Consider the following 26457-nt stretch of genomic DNA (forward strand, 5'->3'; position numbering starts at 1 on the left):
GATTTCCTCCATAATGTTAGTGTCTCATAACTATTAATTAATTATTAATTAATATGCTGGCAATTTGAAATAATTACTTTCGAGGAATTTTCTGGCCTGTGTGTTAGAATAGAGGAATCAAGAGGAATTCACAAAATATCAAGCTGATGACGGAATTTTAATTTTCTGCAATGAGATTTAAATTTAGTGACTTCTCTAAAGTGTTGATTTAATTTTTCATATCGACTTACCAATTATTATAAATTATTTGAATCAGTTCCAGTTAATTGTCCAACATTTTTCATCGATCAGCTTTTGATTGTTTTCAAGTACATAAAATCCATAATTTTAGTTTTCGGCAAAGAGATATATATTTAGTGTCTTCCTTAAAGTTTCATTTATTTTCACTTACCTATTATTAGAAACTATTTGTATGAGTAAATTTAGTTTTTTGTCTAAAATTTTTTTATTTCTTCCAATTGACCACGAACTTCGTTGCACAAATAAGTATTGAAAACCACATGGTTTTTTCGTTGCATTTTAGGGTAGTGTTTTGTCAAAGTTTTCTCATATTATCTTCAACACCTTTTCAAAGATTTCGTCAACATTTCGGCAAATTGGAAGTAATTCGCAAACAATTTAAAGATGTATAGAGGATGAGCTGTTTCAAGTCAAGTTGAATTTATGCTGAAAATTATATTTACCCTCAAACTGAAAAGTTGTTGCATTTGAAAAACGCTCATCCTGTTTTTTTTGGGACGTCGCTGAGAATGGAGCTCAGAGATGTTTGGTATGTGCCTGATATATCAAGAAATTTGTTTTCTGTACTTGCAACACAAAATGGAAATCCAGATAGTAGTTTCACCTCAACAGTAACCGAATGCTGGCTATCAGTAAATAATCAAACCGTACTCTATGGGAGTCGTTCAAGAAATGGAAGCCTTTATAAAGCCTCCATACAACCAATAATACCAAAGGTAAAACAAAATATTTGTTTGGCTGTTTCAGACAGCTCTATGCTTCAGCTTTATCATGAAAGATGTGGACACCAAGATATACGCCATGTGAAAGAAAAGTTGGAAAAGGATTTTCATATACATGTCAAAATGAAACAAGAAATTTGTGAGCCATGTACTTATGGAAAATTGTCAAGAATGCCGTTTGAAAACAAGAAAACAGCAGCCGCATGTGGAGAACTCATTTCAGCTGACGTTTGTGGTCCATTCCATGAATCCTTCCAAGGGTACAAATATCTTATTCTATATAAGGATGATTTTTCGAAATTCAGGTATGGGTATATAGTTAAAAAGGAATCCGACGTGGTAGATACACTTAGATAAATGTTAGATGACGCAAAAACATACTGTCATACTGTGAAAACTTTTCTAAGTGACAATGGGTTGGAATTTATTAATAAAGAAGTGAATAGAATTTTAAAAGGTTTTGGCATAACTCACAAGTTAACGGTACCATATACTTCAGAGCAAAATGGTCGGTGTGAAAGAGATAATAGGACTATAGTTGAAATGGCAAGAACGTTTAAATATTGCCCAAACATTTATATGTTTGATCTCTTCCAATATATAATATGTTTGAAAGCATATTGGTCTAAACAATATATGTTTGGGTAGTCTAAGTTCCAAACATTTTGTATTTTTGCATCCAAATTCAATAATGTTGTCTTCTAAAAAACAATATGTTATTATGTGAACATATAATATGTTTGGAAGCATTTTGCACCCAAAAATATTATATGCTTAAAAAAAATTCTCCCAAACAATATTGTGCTCAACATTTTATTTATTTATTTATTTATATATTTACAATCATAATGAATTATGAAAATAAACAGGTAATATAGGTGCTAACAACATAGATTTTCGACCTGAATGCTCAAAATTTTGTTTCTGCTTAATTGTATATTCCCCTACATCTTTCTCACTTCCACGAGATTTTTTAGTTCTTAGCACCTTTTTCTGTAATACAAACATTGTAGAAGAAATTATTCAATTTTATGATTTTTATTTTATTTTAATTTTACCTTTTGCCGGACGGGGATTCGAACAGCGGACCACACAGTTTGTAAGGATCAAAGAAGGTTAGGTTAGGTTAGGTTATCAAAGAAGTAGCTGATCAATTGCCCAAGGAAAAATAAAATGTTAATTTTGTAATAACAAGCAACCACCAACTTAATTCAATATCGCTCCCTGTTAAATAGCGCTCCAAGCTACTAAACACATATGTTTATAGGCTATTTCTAAATTAATATATGTTTGCATCCAAGCATATTATATTTACAAACATTTTATGTCCCAAACATAATATGTTCTAACATATTAACATATATGTCCCAAACATGTTATGCTAGTTTATGAACATTATATGCTTGCACACAAAAATATTGTGTTTAAAAATTTGTGTTCCAAACATATAATGTTTATAGCCAAACATATGAAAAACAGTCTTTTTCTACCGTGTGTGAAGAGACTAAGAATAGAACACTAATTAAAAACTTCGTTATGATGGCAGAGGATATAGAAAGCAATATTGAAATTCCACAGACTTATAAACAAGCTGCAAAAAGTTCTGAGAAGAGTGAGTGGATAAAAGCTACACCCTCACAAAAAATCGCTTCTGTAACATATACTCCCAAACATATTTTGCTTCAAGCATATACATTTTTGGGTATTGCCCAAACATTTATATGTTTGATCTCTTCCAATATATAATATGTTTGAAAGCATATTGGTCTAAACAATATATGTTTGGGTAGTCTAAGTTCCAAACATTTTGTATTTTTGCATCCAAATTCAATAATGTTGTCTTCCAAAAAACAATATGTTATTATGTGAACATATAATATGTTTGGAAGCATTTTGCACCCAAAAATATTATATGCTTAAAAAAATTCTCCCAAACAATATTGTGCTCAAAATTTTATTTATTTATTTATATATTTACAATCATAATGAATTATGAAAATAAACAGGTAATATAGGTGCTAACAACATAGGTTTTCGACCTGAACCCAATAAACACAAACGTTTGAAAAATACTAAAATTCAATAATGTTTCAAACATTTTTTCAAAGGATTAGGGTAATATTCAAGTTGAGAAATTGTTGAGAAAATCGCGTTCTCAACAAAAAACAGACATTACCCTCAACAGTAAAATTCAACACAATAGCAATAATTTCTCAATTGTAATCCTCAAATTGAAATGCATCGCTACTCAATAATTTCTCAAACAGTTTTCAATGTGAGAAAAATAAAAAATTAGCATTGTTGCGAATACTTTCAAACCACAATTTGTATGAAAGTCAATCCTAGTTCTAACTGAAAGTCAATACTAAATTTCTAGGGATTTTGTAAATTTTATTATTTTTTCGTTAACAAATATAATAATCTTAAAAATGACATTAATAATATATAAAAATAATAATATTATACCAATCAAAATGTAATTATCTTATTAAACGTATTAATAAATAAAACTATGAATACAACTTTAAATATCTTAAACATTTTTACATGTATAATTCCATTTAATCCATAATGTTGGTGTCATTAATATGCTGGCAATTTGAAATATTTACTATCGAGGAACTTGCTGGCTTGTGTGTTAGAATAGATTCCAGCAAGAGGAAATCACAAAATATCAAACTGATGACGGGATGTAAATTGATGTAATGCACATTTTCATCCAGAAGTTCTTGATATAGGAATTGTTGCACTTTGTTTTAATTGGTTGCACTTTGTAAGTTTTCTGAAAACTTTTCTTTGTTGTTTCCTTCATCGGTTTTTCATCGGCCAACATCTTCCAAGAATATACCATTCAATGATTTTAGTTTTCTGCAAAACAATCGAATTTTGTGATTTCCATTATGTTTTCATTTCACTTTTTATTTTGACTTACCAATTTGTATTTCTTCCAACTGACCAGGTACTTCGTGATTTCCTCAAGAACGTTGGTGTTACAAAATTGTTGTTATTAAAATACTGGCAGTTTTCAGGAACTTGATGACCAGATAATTGGAATAAATTTCCAGCAATTTCAATTCACAAAATAACAAATTAAACCGATGATGCGATATAAATTAAACTATCGATGTGATGCGAATTATCAAGTTTTTTTGGTTGCACTTTGATTTATGGAAACTTTCTCTTCTCGATAAGCCACTACCATTTTTCACCGGCCAGCCTCTTAATGTGTCCAAGAATCAGCATCCAAATATTTTAGTTGTCTGCAAAGAGATTTGAGTTTAGTGACTTCCTTAAAGTTTTCATTTCGTGTTTTAGTTTTACTTACCAATTATTATAAGCAATTTCAATTGATTATTACAAAATTTCCACATTTTTGTATTTCTTCTACGAACTTTGTTGTCCAAAGTAGTATTGAAAACCATGTGGTTTTTTCGTTGCATTTCAGGGTAGTGTTTTGTCAAAGTTTTCTCCAATTATCTTCAACACATTTTCAAAGTTTTCGTCAACATTTTGCCAAATTGGTTGTAATTCGCAAACAATTTGAAGATGAATTGAAGATGAGCTTTTTCAAGTCAAGTTGAATTTATGTTGAAAATTATATTTACCCTCAAACTGAAAAGTTGTTGCATTTGAAAAACGCTCATCCTGTGTTTATTGGGAATGCTCAAAATTTTGTTTCTGCCCAATTGTATATTCCCCGACATCTTTCTCACTTCCACGAGATTTTTTAGTTCTTAGCACCTTTTTCTGTAATACAAAGATTGTAGAAGAAATTATTCAATTGTATGATTTTTTTTATTTTAATTTTACCTTTTGCCGGACGGGGATTCTAACAGCGGACCACACAGTTTGTAAGGATCAAAGAAGTAGCCGATCAATTGCCCAAGGAAAAATAAAATGTTAATTTTGTAATAACAAGCAACAACCACCAACTTAATTCAATATCGCTCCCTGTTAAATAGCGCTCCAAGCTACTAAACACATAAACGTTTATATGCTATTTCTAAATTAATATATGTTTGCATCCAAGTATATTATATTTACAAACATTTTATGTCCCAAACATAATATGTTCTAACATATTAACATATATGTCCCAAACATGTTATGCTAGTTTATGAACATTATATGCTTGCACTCAAAAATATTGTGTTTAAAAATGTGTGTTCCAAACAAACATTTTATGTCCCAAACATAATATGTTCTAACATATTAACATATATGTCCCAAACATGTTATGCTAGTTTATGAACATTATATGCTTGCACTCAAAAATATTGTGTTTAAAAATGTGTGTTCCAAACATATAATGTTTATAGCAAAACATATGAAAAACAGTCTTTTTCATCCGTGTATGGAGAAAGAGATACAATCACTAAAAGAAAATAAAACCTGGAATTTAGTTGATTTGCCACAGGGAGCAAAAGCGTTACCAGAAAAATGGGTTTACAAATTAAAACTGAATGCCGATGGAACTATAGATAAGTTTAAAGCAAGACTAGTTATTAAGGGGTTTAAACAAGAAAAAGGTATTGACTATGATCAAACATTTAGCCCTGTTGCAAAAATGACAACTATTAGGTCATTATTATCAATAGTTTCTACCGAAAACCTCTACATGATTCAGTTTGATATATGTACGGCATTTCTCTATGCGGAATTAGACGAAACTGTTTATATGAAACAACCTGAAGGCTTTGAAGATGGTAGTGAAAAGGTGTGCCAACTGAAGATAAGCCTTTACGGATTAAAACAAGCGCCAAGATGTTGGAATACAAGAATGGGAAAATATTTAGAAAAAGAACTTCACCTAAAGCCAAGTTCTGCAGATCCGTGCTTATACAAAAGGGAACAAAATGGAAATAAATTGTTACTTGCGCTATATGCCGACGACGGATTAGTTGCCGCCACAGACAAAGAACAATTAAACGATTTCATAGAGAATTTAAAGAAATAATTCAAAATAGTAACAAAAGAAGCTAGTTACTTTCTCGGCTTAGAAATTGAAAGAACACAAGATTTTATCAAAATAAATCAATCATCCTATGCAAATCGAATTTTACAAAAGTTCAGTTTTTCAGAATGTAAGGCTGTTTCTACGCCTATGGAGAAATCGAAAGACAGTTCTAAAGCAAAAAATCCTGTAACCGATTTTCCATACAGACAGGCTGTGGGAACCTTAATGTATCTAATGGTTGGAATAAGACCTGACATAGCCTACAGTGTTGGCTATTTATCAAGACATCTGGAAAATCCAACTCAAGAAGATGTTACTAAGTTAAAAAGGGTACTTAGATATATTTCTGGAACAAAAAACATCGTATTACTTACGAAAGAAAAGGACAAAATGTATTGAAATGTTATAGTGATGCAGACTTTGGAGGGTGTACGGGACAGGAAGGCCTACTTCGGGTGTTGTATCAGTCTATGCTCGTGGAGCCATTTCTTGGTTTAGTCAGAGGCAAAGAATAGTATCAAGCAGAAATTATAGCTGCAAATGAAGCGTGCAAAGAATTAATTTGGCTTAGACGATTGTTTAAAGAAATAACAAATTTAGAAGATACACCTGTATTATATATTCACGATAACTCTGCATTACGCTTAACTCAAAATCCAGAATATCACCAAAGAACCAAATACATCTCTATCAAGCACTTTTTCATCAGAGAAAAAATTTCTGAAGGAAAAATTCAAGTATCTAAAATATCTACGGAAATGCAAATTGCAGATATGATGATTAAGGCGTTGCCGAAGGTTCGTTTGGCAACTCTTTGTAAAGAAATTAATTTGTTTTAACTTATAAAACAAGGGGAAATGATGAAATTGTTTTATAAGAAAATTAATTATTATGTTTTTGATTTTCCTGTTAGAAATATGTATGTATATACAAATACATTTTTTCAGTTAATAAAATACATTCAAACTCAGTACTTTTTCCTTGTATTGCTTTTAATTTAAAATTTTTTTTTTATTAAAGAATTTAAAAAATATCATGTATGTATATTTTAGCCATTCAAAGCTGCTCATCCCGGACAAATTGACTTATACGGTTTTATTCAATATCCAGAAAATATTGAAATCTCAGACGATGTACGAGACTTGTTGGAGAATCTATTGCAACAAGAGCCAGAAAATCGTTTGGATTATGAACAAATAAAAAGACACAAATTTTTTTATGATGTCAACTGGGAACAAATCAAACAAAATGGCTACAATAATACTAGTGACCGAAATATTTAAAAAAAGTTAAAAAAATATGTTTACCAAATATATATTTTGTAATTGTTTTATTTATGTTTAGTTTTTTTGTTGTTGTTTTTTTTTTTGTTCCTTTATAAATATTTATGTTTGTTTTTTAGTTTTTACTTACATATGTATCCACAATGTATTATTATGGCGGTCCATAAAAATGAACAGAACCTTTTTACCAAAATATTTTAATAGAAGTAGTAAACAATTTTAACTATCTCTAAGTCAAAAAAAAAAAAACTTAAAACGACTATCTAAATTATTTTGCTTTTTTACAATGCATTATTTTTTCTAACTTAAACTAAATTCCAATGAATTTCATATAACAAAGTGAAAAACCAAAAAAAAAAAAAAATTACAAATACTTATGTTTTCTATCAAATAAATAGTATTATTGTCACAAACCACAACAGTTAATTGTCGTTTTACTTACTATTTTTTAGACAAGAAAAAAAAATTAAACTTTTTCCCCGAAATAAAGACAAAGATCTTCTATACAAATAAACCTGATTTTATGCTAACGATAGTTACGAGAACTTCGCTTATCTATGACTAATTTCGCGGAGAACAAAAGTTTTTTTTTGCATGTGTATAATTACATATGTGTTACTAGATAGCATTGATGAAAAGGCACATTTGGAATGCATTATGATAAGAGAAGTATGCTTTACAAGTAATTAATTGCTAATTATATTCTAAAATATGGAACTTTCAAGCTTATTCGTATATGTATTACCATAGAAAAATTCTTAAACATAAACCTCATTTAGGCTTTTAAAAATGACTATAGGCTATTTTAAGGCACATTTGGAATGCAATTTGGTAAATAAAAATTTACATCTTATTGAACTATTATTTGGACAAGACTTTGGATTTTGTTGCTTGGAAAATTATATACAAATGTATATACATAAATCTATAGATCAATAAAACTACTACTTATAAAAATTTTAAGAAATGCTTGATGCCACTTTGAGCTTTGTTGGTGTTCCAATTGATGACTGTTGGACATTTCAAGAAGATATACAATGCACTGTAGTATCCTCCTTACTTTTCCAAAAGTGTCACCATAACCGCCTGGTCTTAAAAGCTAATTCATTTTCTTTACGCATTTTCCATCGCTTGGCAGTCTGTCGGCTATGAAGAATTGTCGCTGGCTTGTGGCTTGCAAGCATTTCTTTTAATGCAAAAAAGGCGGCAAGACATAAGATACTCCGCCGTTTTGTTGCTGCTGTTGTTGGTGATGATGTACCGAGCTTGTGGCACCCGTTTCCTCCGTTTTAATTACAGTTTGTATGCCAGTACCATCGTTGGGATCCTCTGGTGTTTGTGCTGAAGAAACATTGATATAGCTGTGTTGTTTCAAAACCGCTGTATTATTCTCATGCTGCTGCTGCTGTGCCGATGGATGTTGGGGATCATGTGTTATATGACATATTGTACCGTTTTGATCCAAAGTGTTGCTAGACCCCACACTTATATATTTCGATTCTTCGGCAGTTAGATATTTGGTAGGCCCACCATTTTGATGATGAACTAACTGAACTGTCGTACCATCTGCTAAATGAGCTGATGTTACATCGTCTCCAATCATTGTTTGACCCATATATGCCGATCCATCATGACCATGGATTTTTTGGTTTTCATCCATGGTGCCACCGGGACCTCCCATATCTATTCTTGGGGGACTACCGTATTCAAAATGTCTCATTGGAAATATTTGAGATTCATGAACGTAAGTTCCATATTGACTTGTGTATGTTCCATAGGGACTAGCAGCTGGAGATAATAAACTAAATTGTGGACTCAACTCATATGGAGGTTGATAACTTGTCCAACTATCCATACTTCCTGGTGGTGTTACTGTAGTAGTTTGTGGGAATGTTGCGAAAGGGGCTGTCAATGTTGTATTCAATGACGAATTGGGCGGAGTACTGGTCTTTATATATCCAGTCTTACGTGGTGGCTCGTGTTTTCGCCATTTTGCCCGGCGATTTTGAAACCAAACTTGTACCCGAGATTCACTTAAATTTAATTTGATAGCTAATTCTTCGCGGGCGAAGACGTCTGGGTATGGGGCTCTCTCAAAAGCCCGTTCTAGTTCTTCAAGTTGATAGGCTGTAAATGTAGTCCTAAAATAAAATAAACGGATAAAGATATTTTAAACTAGGAAATATAGTAAATTTATTAAGGAGTAAGGAAAAAATTATCTGCGGTCGCAACCTAAATTTTGGCTGATAATTTCACTCATATCAATATCAAAATTACTATTTTTTCGCTAGACTAAGAGTTTATGGTTTTTGACCAATGTATATTATATTATTCACTTTCAAAGTTGTTATTGATTTTACGATTAAAACCTTAGCTAAAATTATTACATGCAAAAAAATAATTATCGCTTCCCAAACGAATACTTCTTTTGCACGGTTCACTAAATAACTAATTTATTGCCCCACATTATTTATTTAGTTCGTACAACTCTCTCTCTTCTGTAATACAAAAAAATTACAAGTATTCGATTTTGATAAATTTTTTAAGTAGTACCTATAGTTCCGACGCAGTACCGAGCCACATACACTAACCACGGGGGTCTCAAATATCGCTATTAGTAGACCTACAGTCTGTGCACACACAAGTCTATTCATAAAACCTTTTGTGTTTGTTCGATATAAACGAAATCGATTGTGATTTCGGAATAAAAAAATTTTGTTATTTTTTTTTTTTGATTTTCGAAGAAATTCAGCTTTTAAACGGAAGGTGTACATTAGGATCAACTTTTCGATTATCACGTCCTTTCAAGTCAAAATTTTCATGATCCATAATTCGATACTATCAACATTTACAAACTTCGACTTTTCCAAAATTTTAAAATAATCAATTTTGATAAAGTCAAAAATCAATTAAAAATAATTTTAAACATGAACATTTTTGGAGTTTGGACTTTTTGAAGATATCCAGTTTTAAAAGTTTATTTACGTGTCGATGAATGGAAGGTAGGCATTAGTAATATGATCAAATTTTCGAGTTCAGGTTCTTTAAAGTCGAAATTTCCATGATCAAAAATTATACACTATCAACACTTACAAACTTTGACTTTTCCAAAAATTTTAAATAAACAATTATGATAAAGTTAAAAATCCAATTTTACAAAATTTAAATTTTTAAACTGACTTTTTCCCAATAATAAGTTACAACAAAAACTGATTACACTCTTTAGTAGAAAATTGTGAATGGATTCCAATTAATATTAAAAAATTTAATTTTTAATCTTTCGGAAAAAATTTGACTTTAAAATCCAACATGGCAAAATGCGTTTACGATATGATAACTACCGTTTATGGTACGAGAACATAAAAATAAATGTGGTTGAGTTGTTAAGATATTTGAGGACCCAAGCTCAAATCTAATCTTCTAAAAAAATCTTCATAAACCTGGATCCGATGGCCTCAGTTGCCAATGTTTTTCATATTTTTATACCAATTTTCTATTTACAATTAATTTAGTATTATTTATAAATAAATAAAAGGATTATCTCTTTTGGAGTAATATGAGCCTATATGTTATGTATTTTCCTAATATTGCCTACTTTCCCTACAGTGTAACAAAATTTGCGTATCCACTTCATATGAACTAAAAGTCATTTTATCCCATTGCTATGCCGTCACAGCCGTTGCCAATGATGATTCCAGAAATCTTGACATTTCAAAACACTCGTTAAGGAAACCAAGAACATTCGTTGTTGTTTCGCGAACAGCCGTTTTCATTTGCATGAACAGGCTTTGACGATTTTGAAAAGTCTCAATTTCATGTAAGCGATCAACGAAACCGTCTTCTCGGCAGCTAACATATTATTCAATTGTGCTTATTGTTAATTTGTACCTACCTTGTTTTCTTCTTTTTAATGCCATTTGGATCTCCTTTTTTCTTATCAGTTTTCTTTGGTGCAGGTGGGGTATTGCCATTGCTCATTACAGGATTTCCATTACTATTATTATTACTATTGGCTGTCTCTGGATTTGGGGGCGAACACATCTCTTCATGTTTACCTTTATTAAGTTTCAGACCATTTGATAAACCAGTTGGAGACTGGTTAAGACCATTTGTCGTTGCAGTTGTTGTTAGTCCGCTGTTATTGGAATTTGGAGTTGTCGATGGGCCACCACCACCACCCATGGTTGGTTGTAGCAGACCCCCGTCGGTATTTCCATTCATTGGAGATGAAGCCACGGCGGGATTACCAATTAAGCCATTATTTGCTAAAGGTGACATATTATGTTCATTCGAATTCATAATTTCATGGGTGTGATGATTACTGGTACCATAGATATGATGCTGTTGTTGTTGTTGTTGCTGATGATGATGTCCATGGGGATCGTATTCCAGTTTACCACCATTGCTTTGTAACTGGTGGTGATGATGAGGATGATAGTCGATGGGACCCACTCTACCATTAGGCGAATGTAAATGCTGTTGATGTGGATGCGTATGATGATGAGTAAGAGGTTTATTGTAATGATGCCCCAAACCATTTGGGGGATTTTGATGGTTATTAACTGGAGACTGTTGCTGTGGTTCCATTTTGTGATTGGAAGCAGTTAAATATTCATATTTTTGCGTTGGTGAGTAACAGCCCATTTTAGTTACGTATTCCATTTTATGATCATAGTCGGGAGTGGACGGTGAGCCTGTGGACAAAAGGGTTTGACAATCGGGCAAACGTTGAAATTCATGGGGAGTATCGGAATTCGGATGCTGCATAACTGTGGCTCCGGGAGGTAAGCTTAACATAACCTCCGAATGCATGCCACCATGTGAAACCGAAGTCATAGCTGAAGATGTGGGTGTTAATGGTTTTCCTTCAAGAGGACTCAAAGGTCCTGAAAACTCACTAAATATTTGGTCTTCGAAAGCCGAATGCTCCATTATAGGCATAAGCCACGTTCGAGTTATAGGAACTTGCAGAACTTTTTTTTAATACGGTCAATTAAATTGCTCGATTTTAATTGAAATTTTCACACGTCTATTTGTTTGGCGTCCAGTGATTATATCTCGTAGGTTTTTGGTTCATTCAAATAAATTGTTACTCATTCACCAGACCGAACCGGCTTCCAACTTAATCCATTTTGTTTAATCAAAAGCTGCGCGTAATAATTAAATCAATTTCAATTAATCAACCAATTGATGATATTGGTGGCGGCGAGAGATACTAGATATGGGTCGTTGGCCAATTTTCTGCGAGTATCGTGTAAGCTAATTAATTGTTGCATTAGATTAAATTCGCACACATCAATCTATAAACCAAGTACTCGCACTCTTGCAAAAACAAAATCTCTAGATTTTAGTCCTCTGATATAAAATTTATTCAAGGAGTTCATGTGTATATTACTGTGATTTTCTCAGTTTACTTTTCAACTCGTTTTTCTTTCTCACAACACTTTGTTCATGTTGATATTTTAACTATTTTTTTTTATTAATTTCTATTTTGAATTTTTTTACGGTGTTTATTAACAACGAGCGATACGCGCGCCACACTAACGTTGTTCTGCGTCGAACACGAGACTCTTAATTGAATCCGCAAACGGCGATGATTGTCTTTTTATACGTCTGAGAACGAACAGCATTTTCTAATTTATTTCCACCAATCAGAACACAGCAATGGCCGTTTGCTGCGTTCCATAGCAGAGAATGTGTGTTTGTGTGCATACCTCCGTACAACGAATCACAAGTATATTTTGTACATTTGATTTCGTGAGATGACCTACAACAGAGAGAAAGCGAGAGGGATGATCATGATATGTGCTACCATTGTTGTTGCAATACCTACGGTTAGCTGTTGCTGGTCTGTGAGAGTAAACATTTTTGTTATTTTCCCTTTACTAAATTCCTACCGTTATTACACTTCCTGCATTATTGCAAATATTCTCAGGAACTTTTACTCCATGAGAAGATCTGAATGCCAGCATAACTAACAAAACAAACAAAAATAATATCCTGGGAATTTGTATTGTATGCGATTTAGGTTTTTTGTTAAAGGTGGGTATTAAGTTCGAGTTTAGCCGCTAAAATCGTCATTTTTTCACGATTACTTTTCTTTGATAATCCTTTTTAAGGAATACAAACTTTGCGAAAATTTGCTTTGGGCTTTTCCCCATCAAGTTATAATAAAATTTGCAACAAATATGTATAATTATATGCATTTTTCTTACTGATTTAGTTTTCACTTTAGCGATTGTAGCGGCTAAACTCGAACTTAATACTCACCTTAAGGATGTGAATGATGGATTTATATTTTTCAATAAGGAATAGGAAATAAAATAGTTTTTATCTAAAAAATCATTCATATTTTTGGTATTGACACAGTTCTAGTGTGCACTAAAAAAAAGTGAACCATATATGGCACTAAAGCCAATTTATTTCTATTTTAGTTCATGGAATTATTAAGAGATATTTTCTTAGAGTTAAATATTACGTTAGTTAAAAGAACTAAGAAAGGGGACAAATTATACAGAAATAAAGTACACTGATTAACAAATATGGTGTCTCACACACACACAAAAATAGTTCAGATTTTTTTTTTTAATTTTACTAATGATGAGCCAATAAATATAATAATGTATAACACATTTTCTTCAATTTGTTGAAAAATATTTACTTATTTTTGTAAAATCTGCGGTTACATCCGCAGTTCACAGTTTAATTAAAACTTTCTAAAATTAACCACAATTTCCCTTGCTGGTGCACTGCAAAAAAGCCTGTCCGGTTCCAAAGATTTTGTCTTTACTTTAAAAATTTTGGTATTGATTCCGAGCCAAAGAAGCCGAGAATACAAGTAAGGATACTTTTAAGACACAATTCTCTTTTAAATGTGCGGTTTGTGTACTTGCAGTTTTTTTTTTCTTCATATGTTATCAAAGTGCTTTAAAACGAGTTAACTACAACTTTATTTTCCAAATTAAGACTCCACTTCCAGTAGAAATTATGGTATGTTTCAAGTAAAAACGTCTTCAAAATAATGTTTTGAAAAACATGTCCCATATTTGAACGATTTCTTGCTTTATAGTCAAGATGCAAAAAGACAACAAATTTAAAGACAATTTCATAAAATTTAAAGAACTTTTCTGAATTATTAAAGCCAAGTTGGCCTTAGCCCAAACATTTTTACTTTCATGTTATGATACCCATTTTTAAGTCAAATCACATAATTATAAGGACAATACGACTTCATTGAAAAGTTTATCGACTTTTGGACAAGGAAAAAACTTTATATTAGAGAAATGCGTCTTCTATGGTAAGCAAAATTTGCATTTGTATTTTAAAGACATGAAATCTTTGACCTCACGACAACATTTTTTTTCAGTGTGGGTTCACGTTTCTTAAGTATATATATTTTATCCTCATAAGAAGCAAATGGAAAAACTAATCGTGTATTTTACACGAAGACAAATTGAACTATTGACTTCAAAAAAAAAAGAAGAACCTGCACTGAAACAAGCCTACAGATTTGCAAAGATTTTTTCTTTTTTCTACATTCAAAAAAGAAAGAAAACGTAGGTAAAGTTTAGAAATGTTTAACTAAATTATATTACAAACACTGATGTGATAAAAATAATTAATTATTTTTTGTTACATTCAAGAAACTTTTTGGTCATAATTACTTTATTTCATTTGTTAAAGAAAATTTTGTACTTTTCAGAAAAAAAAAAATGGAATTATACTTTGGAAACACCATACGAAGTTTATGATGGAAAAAATAAATAAAAATTTTAGGAATATTTCAACTATTTTCTTTATGCATACTTTTTTCTCTTTTTTAGTTCATTTAACTAAAGTACACAAAAAATTATTGATGTAAAGGCCAATTTTGAATTCACTGCTTTTTTGAGTGTAGTGCACTAAAAATGCACTTAAGCAACAATTATTATGTCCCATATTAACTTTGTCATTCCAGTTGTAATCCATCGAGTCATTGGCCTTAGACCCTAAAATTTTAGGTCGTGATGAAACTCTGAGTTGATCTAGCATCATCTGTTCGTCAACAGACGGACGGAACTCCTTTCGAAGTTGGAAGATGGAAGCATTAAAAAAAAATAAATAAAAATTTTAGGAATATTTGAACTATTCTTTAAGCATATTTATACCCTAAACCACATAGTGGTCAGGGTATAATAAGTTTGATCGGCCAAAAAATGTGCCTACCAGAAATATTGATATTAGACCCCATAAAATATATACCGATAGACTCAGAATCACCTCCTGAGTCGATCTAGCGCTTGGTGTCCGTCCGTCTGTCCATGTATTTGTTGTTCACAGGGTTCCGGTCGCAGTTATTAACCGATTTTGATGAAATTTGGTACAGGGAGTTTTTTGGGGCACAAGGACGAACGCTATTGAATTTGGAAAAATCGGATAAAATTTAGATATAGCTCCCATATATATGTATTGCCCGATTTCGACAAATGGGGTCACGTTGGGCTTTTTTTCGAACGGATCGTCACCAAATTTGGCAGAAGGTAATCTTTTCCATCGCCCTTCAAGTCTGCAAAATTTCATCCAAATCGGTTCAGATTTAGATATAGCTCTCATATATATGTATCGCCCGATTTTCTCAAATTTGGCCACAAAATCTTTATTTATCAACCGATCTTACTCAAAGTTGGCTAAATATAATCTACTATAGCACTAACTATATGCGCAAAAAATCATCGAAATCGGTTCAGATTTAGCTATAGCTCCCATATATATGTACCGCACGATTTTTCTAAATTTGGCCATAAAACCCTTATTTATCAACCGATCCTACTCAAATTTGGCTAAATGTAGTCTTCTATAGCACTAACTATATGTGCAAAAAATCATCGAAATCGGTTCAGAATTAGATATAGCTCCCATATATATGTATAGCCCGATTTTCCCAAATTTGGTCATAGAACCCTTATTTATGAACCGATCTTACTAAAAGTTGGCTAGATCCAGTCCTCTATAGTGCTAACTATATGTGCAAAATTTCATCGAAATCGGTTCAAATTTAGATATAGCTCCCATATATGTATCGCCCGATTTTGAAAAATTCGCCCCTAATAACCTTATGTTTGACCATACAGGCCTCATTTCGTAACTGATCTTACTCAAATCTTGCACAAGGTAACCTTTTGTGGTATTAATCAAACCCGCAAAATATTATGCAAATTGGTTCAGATTTAGATATAGCTTCCATATAAATACATCGCTCGATTTTCCCAAATTTGGCCATAGTACCCTTATTTATTAACCAATGTTAATCAAATTTCAAATTTTGATGTACTAGCCGATCGTACTTATACGTACTTGTAGCTCTGACATAAGAATATTGCTCGATTTTTACAAATTTGTAATTATTACCTACACTAATTTAACGATTTTCTCTTTTTTAATAATGGGCTCAATATTAGTGACATACTAACTCCGTGACATACTACTAACACAGCCAGTGTTGCTAGAAGTAGGGGAAATTCCATATATGTAGGGTTTTTCTAATATTTACACTGAAAAAAAAGCATACTCGGTTCCAAAGATTTTGTCTTTACTTTTAAAAATTTGGTATTGATTCCGAGCCAAAGAAGCGGAGAATACAAGTAAGGACACTTTTAAGACACAATTACCTTTTAAATTTAGGTTTTGTGTTCTTGCTTCTAGGAAGCAAATTTTAATTTTTCGCTTTCTCAACTTTTTTTCTTCATATGCTATCAAAGTCCTTTAAAAACGAGTTAACGGCAACTCTTTTTTCCAAATTTAGACTCGACTTCCAGTAGAAATTATGCTATGTTTGAAGTAAAAAACTTCTTTAAAATAAAGTTTTGAAAAACATGTCCTATATTTGAATGATTTTTTGCTTTGTAGTCAAGATGCAAAAAGACAACAAATTTAAAGACAATTTCATTAAATTTAAAGAATTTTTCTGAATGATCAAAGTCAAGTTGACCTTAGCCTATAAATTTTTTCTTTCATGTTAAGATACCCATTTTTAAGTCAAATCACTTAATTATAAGGACAATACGACTTCATTGAAAAGTTTATTGACTTTTGGACAAGGAAAATAACTTCATTTTAGAGAAATGCGTCTTCTATGCTAAGCAAAATTTGTATTCGTATTTTAAAGACATGAAATCTTTGACATCACGACAATATTTTTTTCAGTGTAGCGTCTTGTAGGGACGTAGAGCCACAATATAGGACATTTTCACTCAACACAATTTGCAAAAATTTTTACATTTTGGTGGCTCTAGAGGAGGAAAGGCTTGATCTTTAACAATGTGTGGTAAACTTTATTCCTGTAGAAAATTTTGTCAACATTTTATTTCTATAGAACATTTTGTCAAAATTGTATTTCTATAGAAATTTTTTTCAAAATATTATTTCTATAAAAATTTTTTTCAAAATTTTATTTCTGTGGAATTTTTTCTCAAAATTTTATTTCTGTAGAATTTATTGTCAAAGTTTTATTTCTATAGAAAAATTTTTCACAAAAATTTGTTTATAGAAACTTTTTCCAAAATTTTATTTTTATAGAGATTTTACAAAAAAAGATTACTAATTTGGTTAGAATTCTACCAACTGTGGCAACCGTGGTGGTAATACAAATTTATATTCTAAGTTATATACGTTGCATATTCATGTTTTAAGATAATAAAGTACTTCGAACCATTTTTGTTTTGTAAAATTTTTTAAATTTAACGAAAATATAGTAGGGAAAATACCACCCGGTTGACATTTTGCATGTGATGTTAGTATATTCCTCCATACAACAAAATTGGTCCATATCGGTCCACAATAACATATATGCCCCCGTTTAAATCGATCTCCAAATCTTGGAAGACCAACTTTCATCCGACCCGGTTGAAATTTGGTATATGCCCTCCAACAACTCTGCAAAAATAGTTCCATATCGTTTAATAGTTATATATAGCCCCGACCTATAAACCGATCTCCAGAGCCTCTTCCGCACTGAAAAAAATATTGTCGTGAGGTCAAAGATTTCATGTCTTTAAAATACGAATACAAATTTTGCTTAGCATAGAAGACGCATTTCTCTAAAATAAAGTTATTTTCCTTGTCCAAAAGTCGATAAACTTTTCAATGAAGTAGTATTGTCCTTATAAGGTGATTTGACTTAACATGAAAGAAAAAATTTATAGGCTAAGGTCAACTTGACTTTAATAATTCAGAAAAAATCTTTAAATTTAATGAAATTGTCTTTAAATTTGTTGTCTTTTTGCATCTTGACTACAAAGCAAAACATCGTTCAAATATAGGACATGTTTTTCAAAACTTTATTTTAAAGAAGTTTTTACGGCCATCGACTGCCGCAAATCTCTCAATGAGATGGCTGAGCAGTACAATATTCACCTAATATGGGTGCCTGGCCATAGGAACATACCGGGGAACTGCGAAGCGGATGAGTTGGCAAGGCTAGGGACTACCTTACATATTCCAGGGGAACTAGAATTTGTTGGTATGCCCCTAGCTACCTGCAAGCTCATGCTACGTGAGAAGGCTGTTATGATGGCAAATGTTCGATGGGAGAATTGCAAGGGTTGTAACGACACCAAGCAAATATGGCCCCATTTCAACTTAAACCGCACACTAGATATGCTAATGTTCTCGAGACGTCAGATATCACTCCTGATATCTGCTATAACGGGTCGCTGCCTGATAGGCGATTTTGCAAAAACTATTGGCGCGAAGTATAATGACTATTGTATGAGATGTCATGATGCGGAGGAAAAAGAATCAATTAAACACCTCTTGTGTGAGTGTCCTGCATTTTGTGTAAAGCGCAAGCAACTTTTAGGAGCATATAGCTTCAGATTACTGGCGGATCTGGAAAACGTTAACTTAAGCAGTCTGCTACTGTTTTTGGAACAATCTGGTTGGTTCAACAAAGAAAAATAATCAAGAAGGTTCAGCGGTTAAAACTAGAAGTGCCCATATGTAATAGGTACTTTTAGTTAATGTGGTATCACAATGGACTGAATAGTCTAAGTGAGCCTGAATTATATCGGGCTGCCACTTTAACCTAACCTAACCTAACCTTTTACTTCAAACATAGCATAATTTCTACTGGAAGTCGAGTCCTAATTTGGAAAATAAAGTTGCCGTTAACTCGTTTTTAAAGGACTTTGATAGCATATGAAGAAAAAAAGCTGAGAAAGCGAAAAATTACAATTTGCTTCCTAGAAGCAAGTACACAAAACCTAAATTTAAAAGAGAATTGTGTCTTAAAAGTATCCTTACTTGTATTCTCCGCTTCTTTGGCTCGGAATCAATACCAAATTTTTTAAAGTAAAGACAAAATCTTTGGAACCGAGTATGCTTTTTTTTCAGTGCGGCACCTCTTGGAGTAGCGAATTGTATCCTATGCGGTTGAAATTTGGTACGTGTTGTTAGTATATGCCCTATAGCAACTATGCAAAAATTGTTCCATATCGGTTCATAATTATATATAACCCACCATATAAACCGATCGGCAGAGCCTTTTCCGGAGCCTCTAGGGGAAAAAAATTCCATCTTATTTTGTATGTGATGTCAGTACTTACAATCACGTAAAAAAATTCGATATTAGTTCAAAATTATATATATTCCCTATATATAAACCGTCTGCCAATATTTAACTTTTGGAGCCTCATGAAGGAAGAAATTTCATCTGATCTGGTTGAAATTTGTAAAGTGACCAATTTTGGAATTGTGTTTTGGGCAAAAATAAAAATTGTCTTTTGCACAATTTTAAGATGTTGAAAAGCCGACTTTTCCAAGTTATGGAAAGATGAAAATTTGCCGTTTGCGAATGTCGTCTTGGTCAAAATCTACTTTCAAAAATCTTATTAACACTCCTTTCAGTAACAAAATTAAACTTTAATATTTTATTTTTTCAGATCGCCCTTGAAACATTTCATTGCATTCTCGAGTGACGTCAGTTGTTCTCATGTGGGACACGTGTTCCTCTATATCCTTCCCCCACATTAATGTTTCAAGCATCGCTATTTATACAACAACCACCCTTACCAGTACCTCTATTTTTCCAGCAGTCACTTCATAAGTTCTGGTCGACAAAAAAAAAGAGAAAAAAGTGTGCGACTTTGAATCTTAAGGATTCACTTTAGTCAGGGGTGACTTTTTTCATTGATTGCAATGATCGACATTAGCACGCGTGTGACCCTACTTCTTTACTGTTTGATCGTATCCTTTGTATCCGTATGGTTTGTTATGCTGGTAGGTCATTTGATTCTTGTCCGAATTTGAATAGATTTACTTTGGCTGGGAGACAATTTTAGTTTTTGTCATGTGTATTATGTGCGTGTATTCGCTTAGGATAAGGGCAATGTCATATTTTAGTTTTCCTTTAGCCAATCCGTGTGAATACGGTTATCATTTATTTTTTAAAAAAATCTTTATAATGTAATAATATATACGGTTTTATATAATTATTAATTAACTATAGTTAAAGTTCCTATACACATATTTAAATATTAATTTAATTAAATTTTTTTTGAAGTTTAAAAATTCTTTAGATTATTACACGCACAGAAAAAACATGTTTGGACATGGTTGCCGCATCCATTTAATGCTTATGTAGAGCACGTAATTGTCGCGAAAACCATGTATTTTGTTTTTTTGAAAATAATTTTTTAACCGAGAAAAATGTTTGCTGGCAATAAGCATTTAAATGGTTCTCAAATGCCGCAAACCAGTTCTATAATTTAAATGATGGTCAGGGAAATCATGTGCCTGATCATTCAGTATTTTTACTTTTTTGCAGGGAAAAAAGTATTTTTATAAATTACGTATAGATATTCCTAGAACCATTATATGGCGGTAAAGACCATGTACATTTTTTTCGTGACCATTTATTTTTTTAACTTTTTTGCAGCGAAAAGAATTTTATAAAAACATGAGCAGGTACACACGATTTTCACTTTGAGCGTCAGTCGTGTTTTGATTGTTTCTTGGAATGGACGGAGGATACGGAATTTCTGAGTTTTGTGTTAATTTATTTATACAGAAGTGATACGTGGTTTTATGTGAACACAAAAAAGGAAAGTGTAATTGAAAAAATATACTGTGTTTTGTTCTACATTTTGATATATGGTATTATAATTAATTTTTATTTGCAGTTACATAATGTCTGCATTGGTACATTTGATGGGCACAAAGTAAATATGGAATGATTACTAGTTGAAATTGAGCTATGTTCTTTTAACTGGAAGAATGGTCGCCGCAAAAATAGCTCCTATCATATTATTTTGCTCTTCGAATATGATTGTGACAATCATGTTTCTTCTCTGCGTGTAATTGCAAAAATATAACAGCAGATACGGACTACTTTTTTAGCAGACGTTTTTCTACGTGTAAACATTAAAAAAAAAACTATCGTACACAAAATTTCTCCCAATTCCGACGCAAGTCCACAAACGTTTCTTTTAAAAAACAAAATAAAAACGATGTATAACCAAAAAAAATATTTTTTAGAAAAATATTTATTAAAAAAATTGCCGCTGCTGAGATTTGAACTAGCGTTCTTTATTTTTTCATTCATAATAATAAATATCATCTCAGGAAGTACTTAGAATGCCATGTCGTGGTGTCATATTAGGTTCATGTCAAAAATATTTGAATAGACGTTTTCATACATCGTGTTCGATGGCGTTTGTGGCTGAGTGTGCTAAGGCGTTCTGTTAAGGTGCCAAGAGATCCAGGTTCAACCCACGGTGGAAGCGAAGAGGTTCTTTAATTTATAAAAATTAGATAATAGGAAAATAAAGGTGTAACAAAAAATAGTTAAAAAAAAGAAGAAGTGAAAATGGAAAAAGAATTTTTTCTTTTTTAATTTCTTCATTCAAATGAACTTCCAAGGCACAACTTCTAAAGCAATGCAAAAGATCCAAAAATGGAGTACTTCCGTCCTATGACAAGCCCATGTAAAATTCATTGGACATGATCCAAGTTGGCACTACTTCCGGATCACAGATTGGGGATCCAAATTATTTTTTTGAAAGCTCTTTTTTTTTGCTGGGTTGGTACAACGTTGGAACCGATATCCTGTATAAAAGGTTTGTAGTTGACGATAAGAAGGTTTGAATTGAACTGAAAATCCCGATACATGGTTTATCACCAAAATTCGTGAATTCATTTCACTCAAGTTTTCAAATTAAAATGTTACTTTCTCTGTAAAAATGCAAATTTGATTTATATGTAATTTAGAATATCAGTTTGTTACCTTATATTTGGAGAAGAGAAACGTTTTATTTTCATTCCTTACGCCATCTAAGTTTTTGTAATACTAACATAACTTCAAACCTTGGAAAAAGATTTTCTCACAAAATACTATTCCTTTTTTTCACAGTAAACATTTGTTAACTGCCCTGCATAAGGGATATCATTTGATATTATTGAACCCAGTTTGATGCAGAACATTTATGTATGAATTTATTGTGTTTTTTTTTTTTTGAATATCTTTATGCGGGTTGGGAGAAAACGAATCCACCACTACCATTGATCTATGAGAAAACTGCATTGAAACGAATTCTTTTAGTTTGTCTAATAATGGGAGAATAATGAAGGTTGGTGTGGTGGTGTTATGGGTTCAATGCGGCATCAAGCTATTATTTGGAAGAAAGTTGGCTGTTTTACTATTTTCCAAAGTTCATTTCTTATTTTGGTAAACTCATTGCCCCTATAATTGTGGGGTAATTAAGCAATCCTTCTCCAAGGATCAACTTAAATATTTTGCCAAAAAATCTTAAAGGTTCATGGGAACAAAAGATCAAGGATAATATTTTCATTAGGAAAAGTTCGAAAGGTCCTTTGGATGTCATTTTGTCATAAGGGTCAAAGAAACAGATATATCTTTATCATTAGATATCGTTATGTTTTAATTAACTTTGAACTGTTAAATATAAACAATGGTCTTATATGGATTTCATAGAAACATTCTCCGATGATTGCCCTCATGATGTGTGGTGATGATATGAAGATTTGATGATATGGATATAAAGGTAAAAAGGTTTCATATGAACGCCATGCATAAAGCGTGAATACTCAGAAATTTCACCAAATTCACTCAAGGATTTTTGGTGTTCACAATCTACGGATGCTTCTAAGGCCGCGAATATAATATTTTTTCATGATTAGTTTTTATACGTTCCCCATACCCATGGTGTTAACTTTGCCATTTCGTGTAAAGGCCAGTACTACACACAAAAAATTTTTTTCTGATTCAATCACGAAATTAATTGATCCAAATAATTTTTTAATTGAAATGTCTTCAATCACGAAAATGATAGTATCAATCACAGTTTTAATTGGGCATAGAAAAAATTCTTGATTAAAATATTAATTGATGTCATTAGCAATTTTCAATTAATTTTTTAATTGATTCAATTAAAAATGTAATTGATTTTGAATGCAAACCCCAATTAATTTTTTATTTAAAAAGGTAACTATTTTCAATTACTTTCTGAATTGGCTTAGAGTTTTTATTTGGATTAAGAAATGTTCATCACTTTTTTTAACTGACTTAGTCTTCCGAATTTGATTAAAAAGTTAATTGTATCAATTAATTTTTTCAGGAAAATTAATCACAAAAATAAAGTTATTTTCAAATTGAAAACCGAACATAGTACCCACCTTTACGCATAGAAATGTTGGTCTACGAAGCCTAATTAATGAAATTGTTCGTGGTGAAATTCTGGGTCGATCTAGCTATGTCTGTCCGTCTGTCTGTAGAAATTATTCTATCTTTCGGACGAAGTAAGATATAATTGCTATAACTCCCATATTATTGGACATAACCCCCATATTGATTTTGGATCCCCAAGTTTGACTTCTTCTTTCATATTGGCTTATAATATTTTTTTTTAAATGTTCTCCAGCTATCATTTCTAAGGCATTCTGAACGCATCAATCGCCTCTCCAGATGTCGAAAAACTTTGATCTCTTATTTTATCTTTTACGTAGGGAAATAAGATGAAGTCATTGGGTGCCAAGTCAGGATTGTACGGCGGATGACCGATGTGTGAGAGCTCGCGTTGTAATGGTGAAGAGTGATCCGTCTTCGGCCGTTAGAGTTTCTGTTAAAACATTCTGAGTATTCTAAATTCAAAAATGTCAACCTTTACGATAGAGTTATCAGTTGGTAGATTGCAGATTGCAACACTAGGTTTGTCCAATCCTGATATATTTAATTTCGATTTACAATTTGGATCGTTAATATTGAATCAACGAACAAATTCCTTCATTTAATAGTTAGTTTCGTTGTATTAATGTAAATGTTCACTGTATTAACGTAATGTTTCGTTGTATTAACGAATGTTAGTCAAGCAACACCAATCGTTATTATTACGATGATGGGTTCAATTCCAGATTCGACCAAACACCTAAAAGTTTTTCAGCGGTGGATTATCCACTCTCAGTAACGCTGGTGACGTTTCTGAGTGTTTCACAGCTTCTCTAAGTGGTTCCATTGCAATGTGAAACGCCGTTCAGACTCGACTACAAAAAAGGAGGTCTCTTGTCATAGAGTTAAATATAGAATCGGACAGCACTCATTGATAAGAGAGAAGTTCACTAGGTGTGGTATCCAGGGCTGGTATCAAGAAAAATTGTCACTTTTTTTGATAAAAATCGTCATAATCGGCACTTGTATTTTAAAAATCGTCAAAAAACACAAGACAAAACTTGGGTAAACCCAAGACAAAAACAAACAAGAAAATTAATGTACACAACAATGTATATCCATAAAAAAAACAACGAAGTCAGTTTTGTATAACAATAAGATCTACATAAAATTCATTTTCTAAAACAAACAAAACAAAATATTTCGTAATTTTTGTATAAAAAAACAATATTTTTCTAAAATATTGTTATTAATTCAGTAGCATTTTTATTTAAAAATAAAATATTGTGAAACTCAAGAAAAAGTCCCGTGTTTTCCAAAGCAGGTGATTTTTTATGATGTATCCGATAGATATGTCTATATGTGGTTATTTGTTTTATTTTTTTTTCGTACTGTACTAGAATTTCATCATAATTAGTAAAAGTTTCCATTGCACATTCTGAGAAAATTATTATCAATTTTGGTACTAAAACAACTTGAGTTATTTGATATTAGTTCATGTATTGAACAAAATATTCCTTCCAATAAATTATTTTCCTGCTATCATCTAATTTTAGTTTACCTGATTAAAAATTTCTACGTTTGCTGTGGAGTGTGGAGGAATCATGATTATTTTGTACGAATTTTGACAAAACTCGCAAAGCCAAAGTAGGCGACGTTTTATTTCCAATTTTTTTTTTGTCAAAAATTTTCAAATTTATTTTAATATTTTCAAAAATTTCTGTAAAAAGTTTAACCCCTTAAACTATGTGTCTAAAGAACGAAGCTAATATTGTCAAAATTGGAAAAAAATCGGTGGTGTACATTTTTTGAGTAAAAAATCGTCAAAATGCCTATAAATCGGCAAAATTGGCAGCCCTGGTGGTATCACAATCAGGGTTGCCATTTTGGTCCGATCGAACCAAAATTGGTCCAAAAATTTGTAAATTTTTATATTTGGTCCGATGGTCGGACCAAATAAAATTTCTGTATGCAGAAAATTATGCCAAAAATTTCTATAGTAATAAAATTTTAACAATATTTTTTGAACAAGAAATAAACATTTAAAATAGATACAAAATTATGCAAATATTTTGTATAGGAAGAAAATTTTGTAAACATTTTTATATAGACATAAAATTTTGCGATAACTTTATATAGAAATAAAAATGTGACAATTTTTTTATAGAAATGAAATTTTGACAAATTTTCTATAGAAATGAAATGAAAATAAATAGAAATAAACATTTTATATAAATAAAAAAATCATTGTGGCAACGCTGATCACAATGGACAGATAAGTTTAAGTGAGCTTTAAATGGCAGGCTGGGTTTATAAGATAGGCTCAAAAAAAATATTTTTGTTTGAACGAAAAATGTTTATTAAGGCAAGAAAATGTTCATTAGTACTACAAAATTAGGTGTCAATATATGGAAAATGTATCAATTTGTTTAAATCTAATATTATTGACAAACTTTGTTAAAATAATTAAAGCTTTGTGTGTACGAGTATAATATCATAAGTGAAATATCATAATCACTTAAACGACTTGTTTTATATAAAAGTTTATAACTGATACCAATTTTTAATCAGCTTTTCCTAATTCATGTTATATTTATT

The 26457-nt window shown here is 31.6% G+C and overlaps 2 protein-coding genes and 1 long non-coding RNA gene across 5 annotated transcripts in view; 1 reads left to right on the forward strand and 2 right to left on the reverse strand.

The window, feature by feature from the left end:
• LOC142220252 (ribosomal protein S6 kinase delta-1) overlaps positions 1-26457 on the forward strand; it is a 59680-nt gene that overhangs the window by 4345 nt on the left and 28878 nt on the right. The window contains exon 4 of one of the 3 annotated variants that reach the window (XM_075289278.1): positions 21115-21226. The exons of 1 other annotated variant lie outside the window; for it this stretch is intronic. In XM_075289278.1, coding sequence (XP_075145393.1) covers positions 21115-21165 — 51 coding nt within the window. In that variant the 3' untranslated portion in view covers positions 21166-21226. Of the gene's footprint in view, positions 1-6971; positions 7624-21114; positions 21227-26457 lie in introns of those variants that run through there. One more of the 3 variants, XM_075289277.1, reaches the window with a different exon arrangement.
• On the reverse strand, positions 4097-4726 carry LOC142220255 (uncharacterized). Its single transcript, XR_012717849.1, has 3 exons — positions 4568-4726; positions 4288-4439; positions 4097-4222 (listed from the first exon to the last, which is right to left on the reverse strand). It is a non-coding gene; the product is annotated as an uncharacterized LOC142220255 (long non-coding RNA).
• repo (homeobox domain-containing protein reversed polarity) lies at positions 7702-12758 on the reverse strand. The gene is made up of 2 exons (XM_075289276.1): positions 11095-12758; positions 7702-9343 (listed from the first exon to the last, which is right to left on the reverse strand). The coding sequence occupies exons 1-2, from the start codon at positions 12141-12143 to the stop codon at positions 8392-8394; spliced, it is 2001 nt and encodes a 666-aa protein (XP_075145391.1). The 5' UTR covers positions 12144-12758; the 3' UTR covers positions 7702-8391.

This window comes from Haematobia irritans, chromosome 1 (genome assembly GCF_050003625.1).
Source record: "Haematobia irritans isolate KBUSLIRL chromosome 1, ASM5000362v1, whole genome shotgun sequence".
NCBI lineage: Eukaryota > Metazoa > Arthropoda > Insecta > Diptera > Muscidae > Haematobia > Haematobia irritans.

What these genes read in the sequence shown, in the direction of transcription:
- repo (XM_075289276.1), bottom strand. Translation starts at nt 12,143, where the DNA reads ATGCCTATAATGGAGCATTCGGCTTTCGAAGACCAAATATTTAGTGAG. An exon ending in ATTAAAAAGAAGAAAACAAG is followed by an intron (nt 9,344 to 11,094) that starts GTAGGTACAAAT and finishes ATTTTATTTTAG; the next exon opens with GACTACATTTACAGCCTATC.